At 34.5% G+C, this 19,314-nt stretch overlaps 1 protein-coding gene across 1 annotated transcript; it reads right to left on the reverse strand.

The window, feature by feature from the left end:
• Positions 1-4,785: 4,785 nt before the first annotated feature.
• On the reverse strand, positions 4,786-17,791 carry LOTGIDRAFT_172940 (hypothetical protein; the record flags this gene model as incomplete). Its single annotated transcript, XM_009050122.1, has 3 exons — positions 4,786-4,849; positions 9,202-9,407; positions 17,591-17,791. The coding sequence occupies 3 exons, from the start codon at positions 17,789-17,791 to the stop codon at positions 4,786-4,788; spliced, it is 471 nt and encodes a 156-aa protein (XP_009048370.1).
• Positions 17,792-19,314: the final 1,523 nt, after the last annotated feature.

A 19,314-nucleotide genomic window follows, 5' to 3' on the forward strand; every position in this document is an offset into this window, starting at 1 on the left:
GTAGATTAAGGTTTTGAAATAACAGGATCAAATATCAATCGGCTTTATATTTACAAATTATAAAACTTACACAGATAAAATAAGTTAATTGTTTCATCAAAATAAATCCTGGTCATTCCAGTCGAAAAATTCATTATTATTATTATTAATAGTATGGCTATTGAACATACTGATCCATTCCGGAACACTGGAATCCTGGTAGAAAAGACTTCATAGATTGTTTGTGTTACTGTTATTGGAATCCTGCAAATAGATTCCAACAGATTGGAATCCTGCAAATAGATACCAACAGGAACTCTAAATCAGAAGAAACAAAGCAAAATTTGTCAAGCAGATAACAAGCTATAGGAAAAGAAAAGAAGGAACGATCTTTTTTGCAAAGATAACAAAATTGAGTTCAATCTTGGCATTGATCTTTCACGAATTTTATATTTTATCGAAGTAACCAAGCAAATGATGTCATTCCAACACTCTAACCTAATGTGTTACAGCCCATCTTCAATATTGCAGGATAATGCAATCATCTAAGATAATTCTTTCCTATTTTTATAGAAGGACAATAAAACTGGTGTGAAGTGACTGGCATGATGGTGACTTTAAAATAAAAATCAATAACGCAATAATAGACAACAAAATCAGCAGGCAATTTACCAGAGATTGGCACTTTCAAATCTTAACTTAATTCAAAGCTTGTTTAACAAAGAAAAAGGGTGCTAATATCATTTCAAGTACTGAAGAAGGCAGGATTATGTGACACCTGAGGCAATATTTGATTGAAAAAGAAAAAAATTTAAGGCTGCAAAATCCATTAACATGATAATGGTCTCAAATGAACTTTGTTTTACAAGATATTCATACAACGTGGTTTTCAAGTAGAATTCTTTGTCATTGTTTATTGCCAGAACTGTTCATATTCAAAAACCCATATTATCTTAAATCATAAAATGTGCACTTGAAAGTCGAGTCTACAAATTGTCAACTTCTACTTTCAGGAGCGGTCCTGAATCCAGAGAAGAATTCTTTGTCACATTGTATTGTATTAAAGGGATTTTAAAGAGGTTTTCCAAATTTAGTATATGTACCGGGAACAATGATAGCATCAATTTGCATCATTTAAATTTTCAATCAGACGTCTGTGGTTCTAGCAATTCCACTAAAACTAAGCGTTTTATTACGTCACCCCTTCAAAGGTCTTATGTGATACAAGAAAATTTTGTCGGAATGACATCATAAAACACTTAGTTTTAGTGAAATTGCAGTAAAGACATCTGATTGAAATTTGAAATGGTGCAAATTAATGCTATCAGTGTCCCCAATACGCATAAAAAATTTAGAAAACCTCTTTACAATCTCTTTGTTAAGATACTGCCAATAACAAATGAGCTCATACAAATGAAGATTCTACAAATTGTCAAGTTCTTATTTAAACCAAACATCCTTAATTCAAAACACTAATGTTGACACCATTTAGACAAGCTTTTCTCAGATGTAATCAAATGCAATCAGCCTGATTGAAAATGTAAGAATCAGCTTTCATCTGAAACCCTGTGGGCTTTACTCAGTCTAAGATTAAAGAAAAAGCAAAGTGAAGTGATTTTATTCTTGTACAAAGAGTATAAGAGTTTTGCCCTTGAAACATTTGATGTTTCTGCTTGAGGTTACATATTATTTTGGCTGTTTAACCATGTGTCCATTTACACAATGGTCCAGGTATTATGAACTGTGTCTTATAAGTGCAAGAACGATATATCAGTGAATCAATGTATCATGATGTGACCTGCCACGATACGCGTATAGTATCTCGATGTCATGTATCCTTAATTTGCGATACCTTTTATTCCATTAAAAAAGTGCAGATTTTTAAAACGTGTTTTCTGCGATACATATCATATCGTGACATGATTGACAATACCCAGCACTAATCTCTTATATATAGGTTACAATAGCCACCTTCATTGTATCATAGAATGTAGTGACTTGATTGAATAATACACTAGTGAATACAGCCAATCGCAGCCTCGACAAAAAAACTGTTAACATTGTGGCTTATTATTTACAGACTTTCTGTTCAGGGCTCTAAATTAGCTGTACTCACAAGGTACAGTCCAATTAAATCACTGGATTTACAATCTTCTGTGATACAAGAAAGGTGGCTTTTGCAGTCAAGATAGGAGACAAAGAATGTAATACCTTGACCATTGTGACCATGGATCAGATCAACGTTATTTAGTCATGTATAAACTTTTTATTTTATCACATATTATGGTGACTTTTTTCAAAATTCAAAACATTTGCAGATAAATACCCTAACCGACTAACATCAAGAATTTTGCTACAAAAGATTGTGAAATATCAGTCTGAATTTTGATATTCAGAAATATATAATATAAACTTCCAAAGGTTAATCCTGTTTTGATAGAATATAAACTCAATTGCTATTTAAATATCGGAAGTTATTTGATATACCTAATGTCTCATATAATAACTATATTAACTTCTATTTGTCAATTTATGGACATCTCAGTCTGATATTAAATGAAATTGAGTTCTGCATCTGAGAATGTGTAATATCATGCATTGTGCAATGAAGTAAACTTCTATAAGTCTACTCTTTCTTAATTTTTAACAGTTGGGGGATCTCACCATTGGAGGTTTTTTCACATACCCCCTTCCAACATGCATCACTTACTAAAAGTATGGTCTCATAGTGCTCTATATGATACCTTCGGATTTTTCAACCCGCTTTCCCCCTGTCAGTGATGTAGGCAAGAGGGACTGACATGGAAATAGGGTTTAGTCATGTGGATGGGACAATAAAAAGAGGCCTTGTGTGCTACAGGCTATGCACATTAAAGATCCCTTGACAGTTGGAAAATGAAAAAGAGCCGGCTAATGCCACTGTCGAAAGTCCAGGATAAATTTCCCTCATTGTACACTGCATGGCGTTGCCCATCTTCATTAGCCTACATGGTGCAGAAAAGTTTCATTTCATTTTATTTCATAGTGCTCTATATCAATGAGACCCTGAACCTTCTGATTAGTAAGCAGCCACTCAACTCCAACACCAAAAGACAAAGCGATGTTAAAATATTTACGGTAACCTTTAAACTGGTTTGGTTTTTTAAGTCTAAGATTAAAACTTTACACCCAAATCTAGAGAAATGTGCCCTTTAACATTTCTGAAAGTTTTAACTAAAAAAGTTCAACAGTTAAATTTTTAACACCAAAAATATTTAAAAACATTACGTTATGCTTTTTGAAAGCTAAATTAAGAATTAGTACTCTCTGTTTTGAATTAACCCTACATAGATACATAGATGTTATTAGCATACTTCAGAAATATTTTCAGGTATAATGTACGACGTTTTTGATACTGAAAACTTTTTACAAAAAAAGCGGAATGCTTCTTTAATGGCAAGATACTTTAGTTAAAACTTTCAGATAAGTCAAAGGACACATTTCTCTAGATTTACAATAATTTGATCAAAATATTTTGTCAACCTACGCAAAAAACAGACTGCTCCTAATTAAAGTAAAATTCATAGCATCTTCTTCAATGGGAAAAAGGATTGTCTTGCTGTTTGTTCCAGCACTCTTGCACATTGACTTTAAGCTGAAAGGTTGAAGAAAGAAAAATAAACTTGACATGGGTTAATAATACCACTAATAACGTTCAATAGGCAATTATCTGTCTTTAATATATATAGTGATAATACAGCCCTGGTAAATAGCCGCTAGTCAAACCACCTCAGACGGTACTGACTCCATTACTTTGTTATCTCATTAATCCTTCTTTGCCTTATTTCACTTGTGCTAAAACTATCATGGCGGACAAATTAACCATGGCAAAGAGCCATTAGCATTTTTTTCACTTTGGTTAAGTTAACTATACTTAAGGCTGACGTAATCATGAGTGTTTCGAACACTGAAAAAAAGTTTGAAATCTTCCACAGTCCTTAAAAGATTCATATTACAAATAGTTACATTAAATGCAAACCTAACTATTCGAAAAAAGCTTAAAAAATGTGTAAGCTTATTCTAAATTAAGGAATGATGTAGGTACCCCTCCCTCACGTACACCTCACATCCCACCTTCCCTTGCTACAGAAAATGCCAAAAATTATTCTCAATTCATGAATAACGTACGTTTCCCAAGGACATCTGTACATCTCCCCCCCCCCCCAACTCCCTGGTACATCAATGAGAAACCTACCACAAGCTAAAACCATGTAAATGTCACTATAGTATCTTTCAAATAAAACTAATTGTTGTTTAAGATAGTCAGCATTATCTGTATGAATATAATATGAAATTGTGTGATTTAGCCAGTAGAGGCCCTTGTAGTCCACTGTAACTTTTTGATGCCCCAATATCCGCGGTAGAACGTAAACCAAAGTGAATTCATTACCCATCCTTGTAAGCATCAAATATGGGTTTAGACATGGTCTTATTAACTCATATTAAACTAAGCCCACATCACTTCGTTATGGGGGCGCGGAAATTAAGCTGGTGGCATTGAAATCAGACCAATCAGATCGGTTAGAACATAAATGAGGTCATGTAAACAAAACACAACACCGCCCGTTGAAGAGATAAGAACACATTCTTTCCAAGTAAATATTCCAAAGTAAGGTTTTATTTTCTCTCGGCTTCTCACTCAATTCTGTACCGCAGGCTACATATTCATCAAAATATATAATGGCATGTTGCAAACGAGTGATTTGTTTTGATTTGCTGAAATTTGCTACCAATATAGTAGACCAATTTTGATTGGACAATAATAAGCTATGAATACGTAATTTTCTCACTCGGCGATGCCTTTCGATTACAATATCCAAACTGGTAACAACTAGAATAGAATATAGGGTAATTAAAGTATTTCTGTTATTATATAGAGACATATCTATCAAACTTTTAGTAAAAATGTCAGATAATTCTTCTTAATAGAAGATTCATTAGAATTTCAATGTTGATGTCAAGTCTGTCTGGATTTGACACAAACAAACTAAACCATATAAGCCAATTTTCAAAATTAAGTTTCATTACTGCTTAACTTTATTTGAAGAATGATACAATACCATGTTGAAGGAAAACGTGATGCCTTAAATTGTAAAAAAAAAGGGTTAAAAATCATTTAATTAAAAAAAAAAAAAAAGGACAGATCCTTAAAGGGACAGATGCGCTGTTTTAGGGTGTTGATCTTAATCTTGAATATATGTAATTAGTCTCAGAAGTACTAGAAATGTATGAAAACTATGTAGTTCTTAAAACTAATAATTTTACTCACTATTTCTATATATGTCTTTTCAATAGAACACAGAGTACCTTAAATTAGCGACTTGTCATTTTAACATTCAATCGAAATGAAATGAAATGAATGGAGTTTTACGTCCTACTTTTCTGCACTAACATTCAAGTCTGGACACACATGAATTTGAAGGCTCAAATTTCAACAGTGAGCTTGGCAAGAAATGAAATGAAATGAAATGAAATAAGGCCCACCAGATTTTACTTTCTGTTGTGTACCGTTTTTTATCATTTATATTCATTTCAATTTCGATGCTGGCCCCTTCATTTCATTTCATTTCTTGCCAAGACAGATTTCAACCAAACACTCCACTCAAAATAAAACTAACATCCAAATATCAACTCAAAATAAAACTAACATCCAAATATCAACTCAAACTAACATCCAAATATCAACTCATAATAAAACTAACATCCAAATATCAACTCAAAATAAAACTAATATCCAAACATCAACTCAATAATTCAAAATCCAAATATCAACTCAAAATAAAACTAACCTCCAAATATCAACTCAAAATAAAACTAACCTCCAAATATCAACTCAAAAACTAACCTCCAAATATCAACTCAAAATAAAACTAACATCCAAATATCAACTCAAAATAAAACTAACATCCAAATATCAACTCAAACTAACATCCAAATATCAACTCATAATAAAACTAACATCCAAATATCAACTCAAAATAAAACTAATATCCAAACATCAACTCAATAATTCAAAATCCAATGTTGAAAATGGAACATTTATTTCAATAAAATAAATTTCTCAATACAGACTTAAAATTACAAGTTGAACTGACAGTGGTCAATTGGGGAAAAAATACATAGATACCATTCATTGCAAATATCAACCCTCCAAGTCAGTAGACTTACTCAACCAGTTTAGCTCTGAACTGTCTCATGGAACATGAACTGAACATGATAAAACTTTAGATAGAATCCACAAAGTTCACAGAAGAACATAAAGGTGTAAATTTTATTGACAGTGAAATCCCACAAGTATTAGACTAGTGACATTTTAGAGTCTAGCTATGATAATCTTTAAAGAAATGGATAAACAATTGAACTTCTCAGACGAAGTTACATTCATTTGCCATTTCCTTAATTAAAAAACAGATCATTAGAAATCTACATGACTTTTTTTCTTCAGATGTCGATGAAAGCTACACGACATTTTTCGTGGAACATCTTGGAGAGTAAGCGTTAAAAATAAGATCTGATTAGTTTTATCTAAATTCAACAGCGACAAATAAAAACTAAATCCTGCTTCCAAATGGAAATGTCATATCTAATTTGAGTTTAAGTCATATTGATTAAGACAGGCTGATTTCAGACAGTGATAAAAGCCTCTGTAGAAATTGTTGGTCTCAAGTGACTTAAATATTCTGACAAAGCAACATGTCGAGCATATTTATATCATAGTTTGACATCAACTTAACCATACCAAGACATCTAAAACTATTTTGCCTTCTTAATTTCCATATTCATGTTTTACAAAAGGCAATTCCTAATTCACATCTGGCTTAGTCATTCTGTCAATCTAAAGTGACAGGTAGGCTATTCTTTTTGACCAATCATAGTTTAGTCTCAGAAACAGGAATTCTTTTAGCTGAGCAAATCAGTAATAGTGTTCACAGCTCACCATCAAAATTTGCGCCTTCAAATCAATGTGTGTCCAGAATTATCTGCATTTGATAGGAAGGAAATAGGAGAAAGATAGTGGACCACAGCCATATACGCCCACCACTGCATGCCGATGGTAAAAACGAAACATCCATTTTAAGTTTCATCAAAATCGGTTGAAAACTAAGAGAGTAATAGCATATTCAAGATTTTGGGGCAAGGGCAATTACTCCGTTTCTAACAGTCGAAAATAGCTCAAATTCAAACTTGATCTTCGTTTTATGAATATGTATACACATACCGAATTTTTAGTTTTTAGAGCTGACAGACCGACAGGGGTGCCGACAATATACGTCCACATAGTGAGATGTGGGCATATAACAAATGTAGGTAACGACTAGCAGTAATAAAATGCTACTTTACCCCACCCAATTGGCTAATGAAGCAGGTCCAGACTAGCTGAACTCACAGTCATTTCTAGCAATAGAAGAATCCATATGATGTAGAAAAACATCAGACTTCTCTGCGAGACATACAATTATTGAAACCAGTAATAATGTTATACACAGCAGTCTTATGTTTGGTTGTTTCCTTTTAGAAATAATTTTTAAATAACACGATTTCTTGCCTTAAAGCCCAACAACAGACTTGATTTTTCATGAAAAAAATCATATTGATTAAGTCATGAGTTTGTTAGCAAAAAAACATTGTTTTTCTTTCGAGAAATATTTGTTAGAATTTGGAACAATTGTTTTGCAGACAATTGTTTCGAGTCTGTCAGTTTTTGTTCTCAACCAATCAACATATATCTCATCATGTGAAATAGATTTAAATTTGAACCTTGTGGTCACGTGACACAAAAATCATGTGATAAGGCAGCATACGAAATGATTCTTTTGAACAATGTTTTTTCGTGTGTGGCTTATGAAAATTTGAAGACATGTGCCTGAGGACAACAAGGGGAAACCATCGAAACGTTGCATAAAACTTTAACAGTGATTTTGTTCCATAAAGCTGTATCTATATAAACAAAATTTTGTTTTTAATGGGCAATATTCTTTGGTCTGCGTCTGCTTTTAATTATCTACTTAAATGTCAAGGCTCAATGTGAAATACGTTAAAAGGCAACAAAAAGGTTTATTCACTTGTTCAAACCACAAAACAAAATTGATATCCAACAACAACACAGATTGATATTGGAAGAACTAAACAAATAAGTCATGTGGCTGGAACTTTCAGCAATTCTTCGCATTACATTATTGTCCTATCACAGACACTGACAGTAGGAAATAAGGTTTAAAAATCAGAAAGAAATTTCTCAACCTATACTATAATGTAATTGTGTTGAATCATGATGGAATCAAATTCACTGAACCATCACAACACTGAACAAAATAAATAAATGTATAGATAGCTTGGATCTAGATGTTTAAATGTGGTGCTAGTTCTATCAAAATTTAATACATTTGTGTCTTCAAACTGTAGAGTTTGTTGTTAGGAATAAAGGGAGATAACTACAAAAAATTATCCACTATTAAATATCATATGTGACCACAATAATTAGCTGGTTTTGTTTAGATTAAATCATGGCTTTCATAAAAATGAAAATGAAATGAATAAAGTTTTACGTCCTACTTTTCTGCACCATGTGGGCCAATGAAGACGGGCAACGCCATGCAGGGTGCCATGAGGGAAATTTTGCCAGGACAGCAGCATTAGCCTGCTCTTTTTCAATTTCCAACTGTCGAGGGATCTTTAACGTGAACAGCCTGTAGCACACGGGGGGAAACCGGGTTGAAAAATCCGAAGGTATTATCTCGACCTAAGCCGAGTTCGAACCCTGGACCTTCAGGTTAGCGAGCAAACTACTAACTCACTGAACCACCGCGGCTCCCCATGGCTTTCATAGCTTCAGCAGTTAAACTGTGGTATAACCAGATGTTGACCTGCAAGATTTTCCTTGGTGCAAAAGAACTTTGAAAGTAATAATATGAGACATGGATTTTTAAAAAAAATTTAACTTTGTCTGTAAAAGTGAGAATTACAGCTTTGTTGAAATAATGATTTTGGTCCGTTAATACTTAAACTGGGATAACATCCAGATTTTAAGAAATGCAACAATTTGATTGGATAATAAAGTTTAATTCGAAATCAATTTGAGTGGATAGCTTGTATGTTTGAATCGTACACAAATATATTTGTTATATATGCTATATGTAACGAAGTTAAGTGTGAGAATGCTAAATAAACCAAGCAAGCCCTTACCTTACTGAACCAAAATCTGCATTAAGATGTTCTCCTTCTTCATACTGACTAGGCCTACGAGATGAACTTAAACTGGACCTGTTTGATTCATCACAACTTGGTCTTCTGGAGTCATCGGAGTTGTAATCTGGTCGTAACGTGTCCATTGCTAGTGGTAAGCCATCTTTTAGATTTATAGGATTAATAGGATCCATTGATACCCCAGTCTGAAATGACAGAAACACATTAAAACTTAAATGGATATACCACTACAACTTTTTAACGCAGAATCCCAAATTCCACCCAAACCAACTTATAACACAATGTTTAAAGTGATTTTAAAACAGATTTTGTTCATCTGTAGTTTCTATGGTTCCAGACATAACTTCCTTTGCATTGCTTCCATCTAATTCTAACCAATTAGGCGATGAGAAGCCATTGATAAAAATATTTCAGAAAAAGATATATCAGTAATTCATTCACTTTTAAGATTACGTTTAATTCACTCAGTTTTCAATGTGGCAATATTTGGAACTTATTTTAATCAAACTGTCCTTGTCAGACCAACTAAACTCAACTATAAAGCATTCCATTCTCGGTCTGGACAAGTCTGTGATAAAATGAGCCTGTTTACATTACAGTAAACTCAAACTCAAGTGGTCTGAGTATGGTTCTAGTTGTAGTGAAAATGATGAGCGTTCTCTGCTGGGTTATCTGTGGAACTCTTCTTGAAGAAGATAAAATTAACCCTTGTAGTGACCATGATGTAATCGAACACATCTGGATGTAATTAAAAATGTAACTGAATAATGACAAAATTTCGTGGGAAAAGGTGAAGGTCGCTTGTGAGTCATGCGCATTTAAGAGTTCTTAAACAGTTACCTTTTACATTACACAAAATTCATCTGTTCCGTTCTAAAAACGGATAAATTTTGTAATGTAAAAGGGGTTAAAATCTACATATTTCTGCAATTTTGTAAAAAAGAAATATAATAAATCCCTCCTCAGTTTGGAGTTTAGAAAACGATTATAAAAAAAACTCTATAGTCTTTTGGATTGGACATTATATCAAGGCCCAGTGTGCAATAGACAGTGTAAGATTAAGATCTTTCAACAATTGGGAATGGAAAAAATACATGGCACACAGCCTGGTTCAGAGCTTGCACGATATGGATCAGGTTAAGATCTGACTGATGCTATGGTACAGGTTATGATCTGACTGATGCTATGATTCAGGTTATGATCTGACTGATGCAATGATTCAGGTTATGATCTGACTGATGCTATGGTTCAGGTTATGATCTGACTGATGCTATGATTCAGGTTATGATCTGACTGATGCTATAGATCAGGTTAAGATCTAATTGATGGTATGGTTAAGAAAAAGACCTGATTGATGCTATGGATCAGGTTAAGATCTGACTGATGCTATGGAACAGGTTAAGATCTGACTGGTGCTATGGATCAGGTTAAGATCTGACTGATGCTATAGATCAGGTTAAGATCTGACTGATGCTATGGACCAGGTTAAGATCTGACTGATGCTATAGATCAGGTTAAGATCTGACTGATTCTATGGACCAGGTTAAGATCTGACTGATGCTATAGATCAGGTTAAGATCTGACTGGTGCTATGGATCAGGTTAAAATCTGACTGATGCTATAGATCAGGTTAAGATCTGACTGATGCTATGGACCAGGTTAAGATCTGACTGATGCTATAGATCAGGTTAAGATCTGACTGATTCTGTGGTTCAGGTTAAGATCTAATTGGTGCTATGGATCAGGTTAAAATCTGACTGATGCTATAGATCAGGTTAAGATCTGACTGATGCTATGGACCAGGTTAAGATCTGACTGATGCTATGGACCAGGTTAAGATCTGACTGATGCTATAGATCAGGTTAAGATCTGACTGGTGCTATGGATCAGGTTAAAATCTGACTGATGCTATAGATCAGGTTAAGATCTGACTGATTCTATGGACCAGGTTAAGATCTGACTGATGCTATAGATCAGGTTAAGATCTGACTGGTGCTATGGATCAGGTTAAGATCTGACTGATGCTATAGATCAGGTTAAGATCTGACTGGTGCTATGGATCAGGTTAAAATCTGACTGATGCTATAGATCAGGTTAAGATCTGACTGGTGCTATGGATCAGGTTAAGATCTGACTGATGCTATAGATCAGGTTAAGATCTGACTGATTCTGTGGTTCAGGTTAAGATCTGATTGGTGCTATGGATCAGGTAAAAAACCCATTTGCCTCATTTATTGATAACAGGGCAATATCAAAATTGTAAACTATCAGATTTCTACTATGTCAGATCAGGAGTCAGTGATTCCAGTTTCCAACCATCAATTTGAAGAATTGACTTTTGTCAGATGTTATTAAAAGCTGGCATCAAATGTCTGTTAATGCCTGATCTGACAGTAGCTACTTTTTTTTGTAAAATGCATATTTTTGTTAACATGGCTACTGAAGTTGACTAGAGTCTTTCAATGTTTGAGAGAAGTATATCTTGTGTCCCAAACCCTTTATCTTTCAATGAGAAGGCGTGTGGAGCATCACGACTTACAAGAACAGCAAGTATAGTTTTAACACCAGCCCTGTCATTAAGGTGGGGTCCCAGCAAAATCTTCTTCAGTTCAGCAGAGAACTCTTCAAATTTTCTGAGTACAAAATCTGAGCCCCAGCACCATTTCATTCATGACGATGGGGTTGTTTAAACACCACATAGTTGTGAAAAGTCTGATGATGCTTCACATTTTCCTAAAATTTTACTTGAAGAAAAAGGGTCAGTCCTCCCAATTGATTACTTTCAGGGTCATCATTTTAATCCTCTTTTTATGCTGCAGGTGCAGTTAATCATCATAGATATGACATTATTTCTTTTTTAGAAGGACTGGGCAGTTCATAATGACTCATTAAAATGTACTTACTTTCATTGTAGGGAAGAAGCATTCATATCTATTATAAGAGAGTTGGGAATAATTGACAATTATATTACAGGCAAATTATAGAATCATCTTCTAACAAATTAACCGTAATGAATTTTAGGTAAGTTTACAACAAAAACTCTCATTGTTGGCAAATGATGCCTATTCTCTGCTTATAGAAGAACCTCTGTTTAAAGAGAGAAGTATTTATTATAAAGATAATTTTCCAATGATGATCTTGTATTTGATACTTACACCCACATAGGTCTTGAGTTTTGTTCAACTTCCTGGAGGTCATTTTTTTTTTCATCCCATCTGAATAAGATGTTACCAAGCTTTCAAATGTGCCTTTTACTAACACTTGTTCAGAAAGGACTTTGCTCAGTGAGATTTCTTGATGTACATTAAAGCATTCAGTTCAACAAGTTCATTTGACTCCATCATCATGTGCACAACAAAACATTAGAATGGCTTTCAGATCATCAGAGATGATTTCGAAATTCAATGGCAACAGCGAGCACTTTTAGAACAAAAGCTTTCCATCTTGCGAAAAAAAGAAAGAACTAATGAACTAATTGAAAATATAAAATATTTGTTTTAGTTTAATCTTAAACAAGTTGCCACCAAATAAGTCTGTTTTACCTCCCTATTTTATATATGCAGTATTTAGCAGCAATGACAGGTATGGTTCCAGGCAGGGTATGCTTAATCTTCTGATCACTTGATGTCATTTTTCATCATTAAATGCTTTCACATAGATTCAGACATTATATTGTAACCTTTTTCTTATCATAATATAAGTTATTGTGGTCAGTTCCTGGAGAAATGTATTTTCATCAGTTATGTCCCTTGAACTATTTAAAATGGAGAAAAATGTATTTTCATTCAGCAATTAGCCTCTTGAACTTTATAAATTCAGCAAGTCACTATTTACATAAAGTTTTTAGTGTGTTTTCACACTACTTCTATCCCAAGTAGGCCTATAATTTTCCTAGGTATGTTTTTTAGAGGTTTTGTACCGTACCGAGTAAGTATTTTCATTGAAGGTTTAACTGTCTCCTAACTAAGTATGTTTTCAGAGGTCTAGGCCCACATCTATCCCAAATATACTTTCTTAGGTATGTTTTTAAGAAGGGATTGTACCCGGTAAGTATTTTTCAGTGAAGGTTTAACTGTCTCCTAACTAAGTATGTTTTCAGAGGTGTAGGCCTACTTCTATCCCAAAATACTTTCCTACGTATGTTTTTTAGAGGTTTTGTACCGGGTAAGTATTTTTCAGTGAAGGTTTAACTGTCCCCTAACTAAGTATGTTTTCAGAGGTGTAGGTCTACTTCTATCCCAAATATACTTTCCTAGGTATGTTTTTTAGAGGTTTTGTACCGGTTAAGTATTTTTCAGTGAAGATTTAACTTTCCCCTAAGTATATTTTCAGAGGTCTAGGCCTACTTCTATCCCAAATATACTTTCCTACGTATGTTTTTTAAAGGTTTTGTACTGGGTAAGTATTTTTCAGTAAAAGTTTAACTGTCCCCTAACTAAGTATGTTTTCAGAGGGTAGGCCTACTTCTATCCCAAATATACTTTCCTAGGTATGTTTTTAGAGATTTTGTACCAGGTAAGTATTTTTCTGAGAAGGTTTAACTGTCCCCTAACTAAGTATATTTTCAGAGGTCTAGGCCTACTTCTATCCCAAATATACTTTCCTAGGTATGTTTTTTAGAGATTTTGTACCAGGTAAGTATTTTTCAGTGAAGATTTAACTTTCCCCTAACTAAGTATGATTTTAAAGGTCTAGGCCTACTTCTATCCCAAATATACTTTCCTAGGTATGTTTTTTAGAGATTTTGTACCAGGTAAGTATTTTTCTGAGAAGGTTTAACTGTTTTCTAACTAAGTAATATGTTTTCAGTGAAGATCTAATTCTAGACCAAATATCCTTATTGTCTTAACAATATTTATTCATTACAAGTATATGACCCAACTATTGCGACAGAAACCACCTTTAATATTATTATAAGGTCAATGTTCAATAAACAATGTTTTTTTAACATACTTGTTATTTAATGAACCAATCTTTTATCATGTCTTTTAAGTTGGATAAATGATCAATTAAATTTCAATTATTATCATCTAAATGTCAAACAAGCAGATCAAAAGTCTAGAAATGTGTTATTATGTGTGTGCACTGTAAATAAAAGGAATTGTGAAAGGTTTTCTAAAATTTTTATGTGTTTTGGGGACACAGATAGCATCAATTCCATTCCAAGTTTTAATAACAAGTCTGTGGTTCCTGCAGTTTCACTAAAACTCAGTGTTTGATGATGCACTAATCATGAAAGGCCTTATGTGATAAAGCATATTTTGCGATTAGTGACATCATCATACACTTAGTTTTAGTGGAATTCACTACAATGCAGACTACAGATATCCAGTAAGATTGGAGCGAGGTCACTTTGTGTGTTTTGTGGTGATTAAAAATCTAAGTGGGAGGAGTCTAAGCTGTTCTCGCATATTCTTGAATTGCAGGAACCATTAACGTTTGATTGAAAATTGGTACAGTGCGGATTGATGCTATCAGTGTTTAGAAAACCCTCTCTAAAATCCCTTTAACTGTAGATATACTGACTCTCTCTGTGTTGGCATTTAATCTAAATCATCTGATTAAAAGAGCTGTCATATTTTTTCAACCAGTAGTTTTGGCGTTAAGTGTAAAGTTCTTACGTCTGCAAGCCATCTTTTTTAAAAGTTTCAGGTGAAACCATCTAAACGATATAAGGTCACAAACAGCTAGATTTGTGTACTAAAGTAAATTTAAGTCCTTTTTTAGTGTTCAAGCAGATATTTGATTATGAGAACTGGATTTTGATTGGACTACCAATGTTGATGAACCAACATGCAATAATTTTACATACGTACCTCCAGATGTGAAGAGTTGGATGTCCATAATCCAAAATACATTGTAAATGCAAAAGTCATGTCATGTATTAGTTAATACAGCAGTTGTTAAAGTGAAATGGTTGTTCGGTCACAAGGTAAATGTATAGAAACTATGAGAGGGTTCAGATATAATATAATATATAGTAAACAAAATTCTATGACTTGAAATTATAACCTAATGTGCCTTTAAACCCCTAGTTCCCAACCTGGGGTGTTTTCACCCCTTGTGGGTGTGGGATTAGGGTGTCAGCCAACTGGTGTAAGAGAAGAATTTATTTTGAATTGAGAGGGCACCTCACATCATCACATGCTGGAAATGTGGATGAAACAAATTTTTGGGGGTGTGAAAGGTTTAGGTGATTGCTCCAGGGGTGTGAAGGCTGAGAACTACAACATGACTTGTTACTTTCTCTAAAAGCCATCATTATCAACAACAATATTCTTAACTCTTTGAACCCAAAATGGTGCAGACTTGTTGAGATATTAACCCTTTGAACACTAACTCCCCAGTGCTGTAACGTCATCATACCCTGGCCTCCCCAGGCATAACGTCATAAAAACACAATTGAGAGTAAAATAGTATTTTCAATAAATTCCCATCAAACAAACGTTAAAGTTTCATTAATTGTGCATATATGAAAAAAGCTAACAATGATAAAACAGATAAAAGAATAACACATCCTATTATTTATATCACAGACAAAAAGCAAGCAATTTTATTTACAGTATTATTTTAAAGAATATCACAGATAATGTCTTCACGCAAAAATGTATGAAATGATCACAAAAGAATGTTCTGTAACATGGTCAACACATGCGTTTTAAATGCCATCTATCTCAAGTATTGGACCCTGTGGTGCCAATCATACCAGCAGTTGCCTCCTACTTTGCCAACGCAAAGAAACTCTTCACAATATCTACACCAAATTGTGATTTTGTGACGTTTTGGTAATTGACTGGCGTTGGCTTGTGGATTGGTTGATTTGGCTCTTAGGTATTTTTCCCTGCAAACTCAACATCTTTGATTAGTTGTGGCATGGGCAGGTCGCTCACAATCATGATGTGCATCGCGATTTAGGCGCTTTTCGGATGTTTCATCAGAACCTCGTCTTCCAAAGGAGGAATTTACATTTTGTATATCACCTACTAACTCTTCACACAATCTCTCAATAAAAGAATGAAAAGTAACTGTTCTGTGACCAGTAGTAATATGTTGGCGAGTATATCCCATCAAAATATAAGAATTGTATGCAGCATCATCAGACGGCGTGGCCATTTATAATGTCGACGGCATTTTTGAAGTCTTGTCATCTGGTCGTTCTTGTCAGTACCACCCATAAAGTCATTATAAGCTTTTACGGCCTTTGGTGCCCATACTGGAATCCTCCTGTGTTCCGACGGATCATATCGCAAAACATGCTCATCAGGAGAAGATATATACACGGTCGTTATGAAGTAGATGGGACGTTTATCTTTCCAAACAATAGCAGCGACAGATCCATTGAAAATAACATCATACTGGCCCTTCAACATCTGCGTGTGTTTTCCAACCAGTGACTTTGGAAACTGGATTCTGTTGGTCATTGCAGTGCCACAAATCCGGATATCTTTTGTCAACAGATATTCTGCCGGTTGGACGGTTGTGTACAAGCGGTCTGTGTAAACAGAATAGTTCTGTCCAGAATATTCTTCTGTAAGTCTTGCGACTAGATTTCCAGTAACACCCAGATTGTCAATTTGTATTGCGTCTTCTCTTCGTCCGGTATAAACTTCAGCATTGCATATGTAGCCATTTTTGCTGTCACACAATAAGTAGGTCTTGATACCCCATTTAATTGGTTTGTCCTTTATGTATTGTTTGAAGGAAAGTTTGTTTTTAGTTGGAATCATTCCTTCGTCAAGAGACATTTCACAATCCGGAACATAAAAATGTTTGAACTTGGTTAAAATGTAATCAAATGCAGGTCGAGCTTTATATATTTTATCAGTTTTATCGACATGGGGATCGTCTTCGTCAACACAGTGTAGGGTAGACCATATGGCTAAAAATCTGTCTCTGGACATGGTTTGTGAAAACCCAGGTGTAAGACAAATCCAGCTATCTTTCAGTTTCCAATAGTGCTCGTACCTGTCTTTGTATACGAGCATCTCCATTGCAACCCAGAGACCAAAGAAAGATTTCAACTCATCTTTATTCAAGGGTCGAGTTTTGAAGGCCTTGGCCACAGACCCTGATGGTTTCTTACTGATAACTCTGTCAATCTGAGTTTTGGTTTGGTCGAAAAACATAGTCCAAAGACCTTCATCCCATAGCAGAGAAAAGAAATCAAGGGGACTACTCTCATCTGAAATATGGAATATTTCTAGGGCCTGGAGTTTCAGTAGGCGAAAATTCCCTCTCAGTGGTATTTTCTACATCTAGTGTCCAGCCGTTTGTGGGTGGATTAGGGACCCATACTTTTGAAGATTTTTGCGATTTTGGATCTATGGTTGGTTTTAGAGTTATTGTTCTTATTATTTCTTGTATTTACTTTGCAACGGGAATACCGAGGCAAAGTAGGTTCCGCAATATCATCATTATTGTCAATGGCATCATTATTATTGCCGTCGCTGTTCAGATCACTGGAATCATATTCACTTTCATTTCCATAGTTGACAGCACCGATACTCTCGTTGTCAGAATCTACTATTTGTGCCAATACTTCATCCGCTGAAAAATGTTTTCTGGCCATATATTGACATTATTATGGTAAAACGATAGTTTGTTTGTGTCGTCTGCAGAGATTTTTTTAGTAACATTGTTTTGATTGGTCAAATAGATCGCTCGTGCCCTAATTAGATTGGACGTTTTCGGACAATGATTTTAGGAAAAAAGTCTTTCAAGACAAAATGTCATGGGTAAGTTTTGGTGAAATTCCTAGTCAAAGATAAAATTCAAAGAAATTTAGCATAAACAAATAATATGAGAAGCGTTTATTTCTGAAATAATTGAGAATTTCTACATGAATCTCATTGCTATATTTAGAAAAGGGTGGTTACAATTGATAACAACAAATTAGGTGATTGGCTGACGTAAGCGTCTATCAGAAAAGCTAATAAATAACAACTGTGTAAGTTTATATTCATACAGTTGGATATCTCTGGGTATACGATCAATAAAAAACTTCAAACATGAATAAGGCATAGCTCTCAAACTTCCAAATTTCAATATACGCGTGAAACAGGTTCTGAATCATGGTCAGCTTGTATATTCATACTTTCATGTTTATTGTTCGAAATATTGTTTAAAAAGGCAACCGAGTAATTAATACCGGGAATTATAAAATTGATCTAAACAGAAAAGCGAAGCAAGTTGAATGAGCTATAAATAATACAAAGGTAAGTGTGTATGAACAGCGCGGCCGGTATACCGGCCGCTCGGTTATTTGACATCATGACGTCGTGGCCGGTATACCGGCCGCTCGGGTTCTAAGGGTTAAACCATCTATCATGACATCACACAGTTGACAACACAATATACAGATTATCACAGCTTGCTTTGAATTCTAGCTAAAGTGATGTCATCTTGACAAAAACATGCAGCACCTCAATGAATTTCCAGATCCTTAGGGATAACATTCCACAATGTTCAACCATGAATCAGGATTTTTGGGCTTGAAAAACAGTGTTCATAACTGAATGCTTGACACTGACAATGACTTGTATAAGGTTTTTACTCTCTTATAGAAGCACTGGCCTAGGTCACAAGTAGGGACTGTGAATTTCAGCATTGGAATACATCAATTTGATAGAAAATTACCTATCAGAAATTCAGAAATGCAAAGCGATTGTTTCAGGGAGTTAATGAAAAGGGATCTAATCTACTGTGTACTAGAACATTACTCAGATTTTCATTCCTTTTGTAAGCAGTCACCAAATGTTTAGGGCCATATGCAGCGCTAGCACTTTACCTAAACTTTGACTGTTAGACTTAAGTCGAAGTATGCACCGGTCGATCTTTACGACAGTCGTGCTTAAATTTGACTATCAAATGTAGAAAATGAAAGCCTTAATCCTAACTTTGTTTTAGCCAAAGTTCAACTTTAGTCAAGGTAAAAGCGCTGCATACGGTCCTTAGTATAATTGTTTGGGACTTGTATGTTAAAAGTAAGAAAGCTAGTTCAAGGGAGACAACTGATCATAATAATTTCAAACTTATGCTCAGTTTGGTTGTAAGAAAAATTAAAAGTGTTTTGTTGATTGTTAGTAAAATAGT

The sequence above is a fragment of the Lottia gigantea genome (assembly GCF_000327385.1).
Source record: "Lottia gigantea unplaced genomic scaffold LOTGIsca_145, whole genome shotgun sequence".
In the NCBI taxonomy this organism is placed as follows: domain Eukaryota; kingdom Metazoa; phylum Mollusca; class Gastropoda; family Lottiidae; genus Lottia; species Lottia gigantea.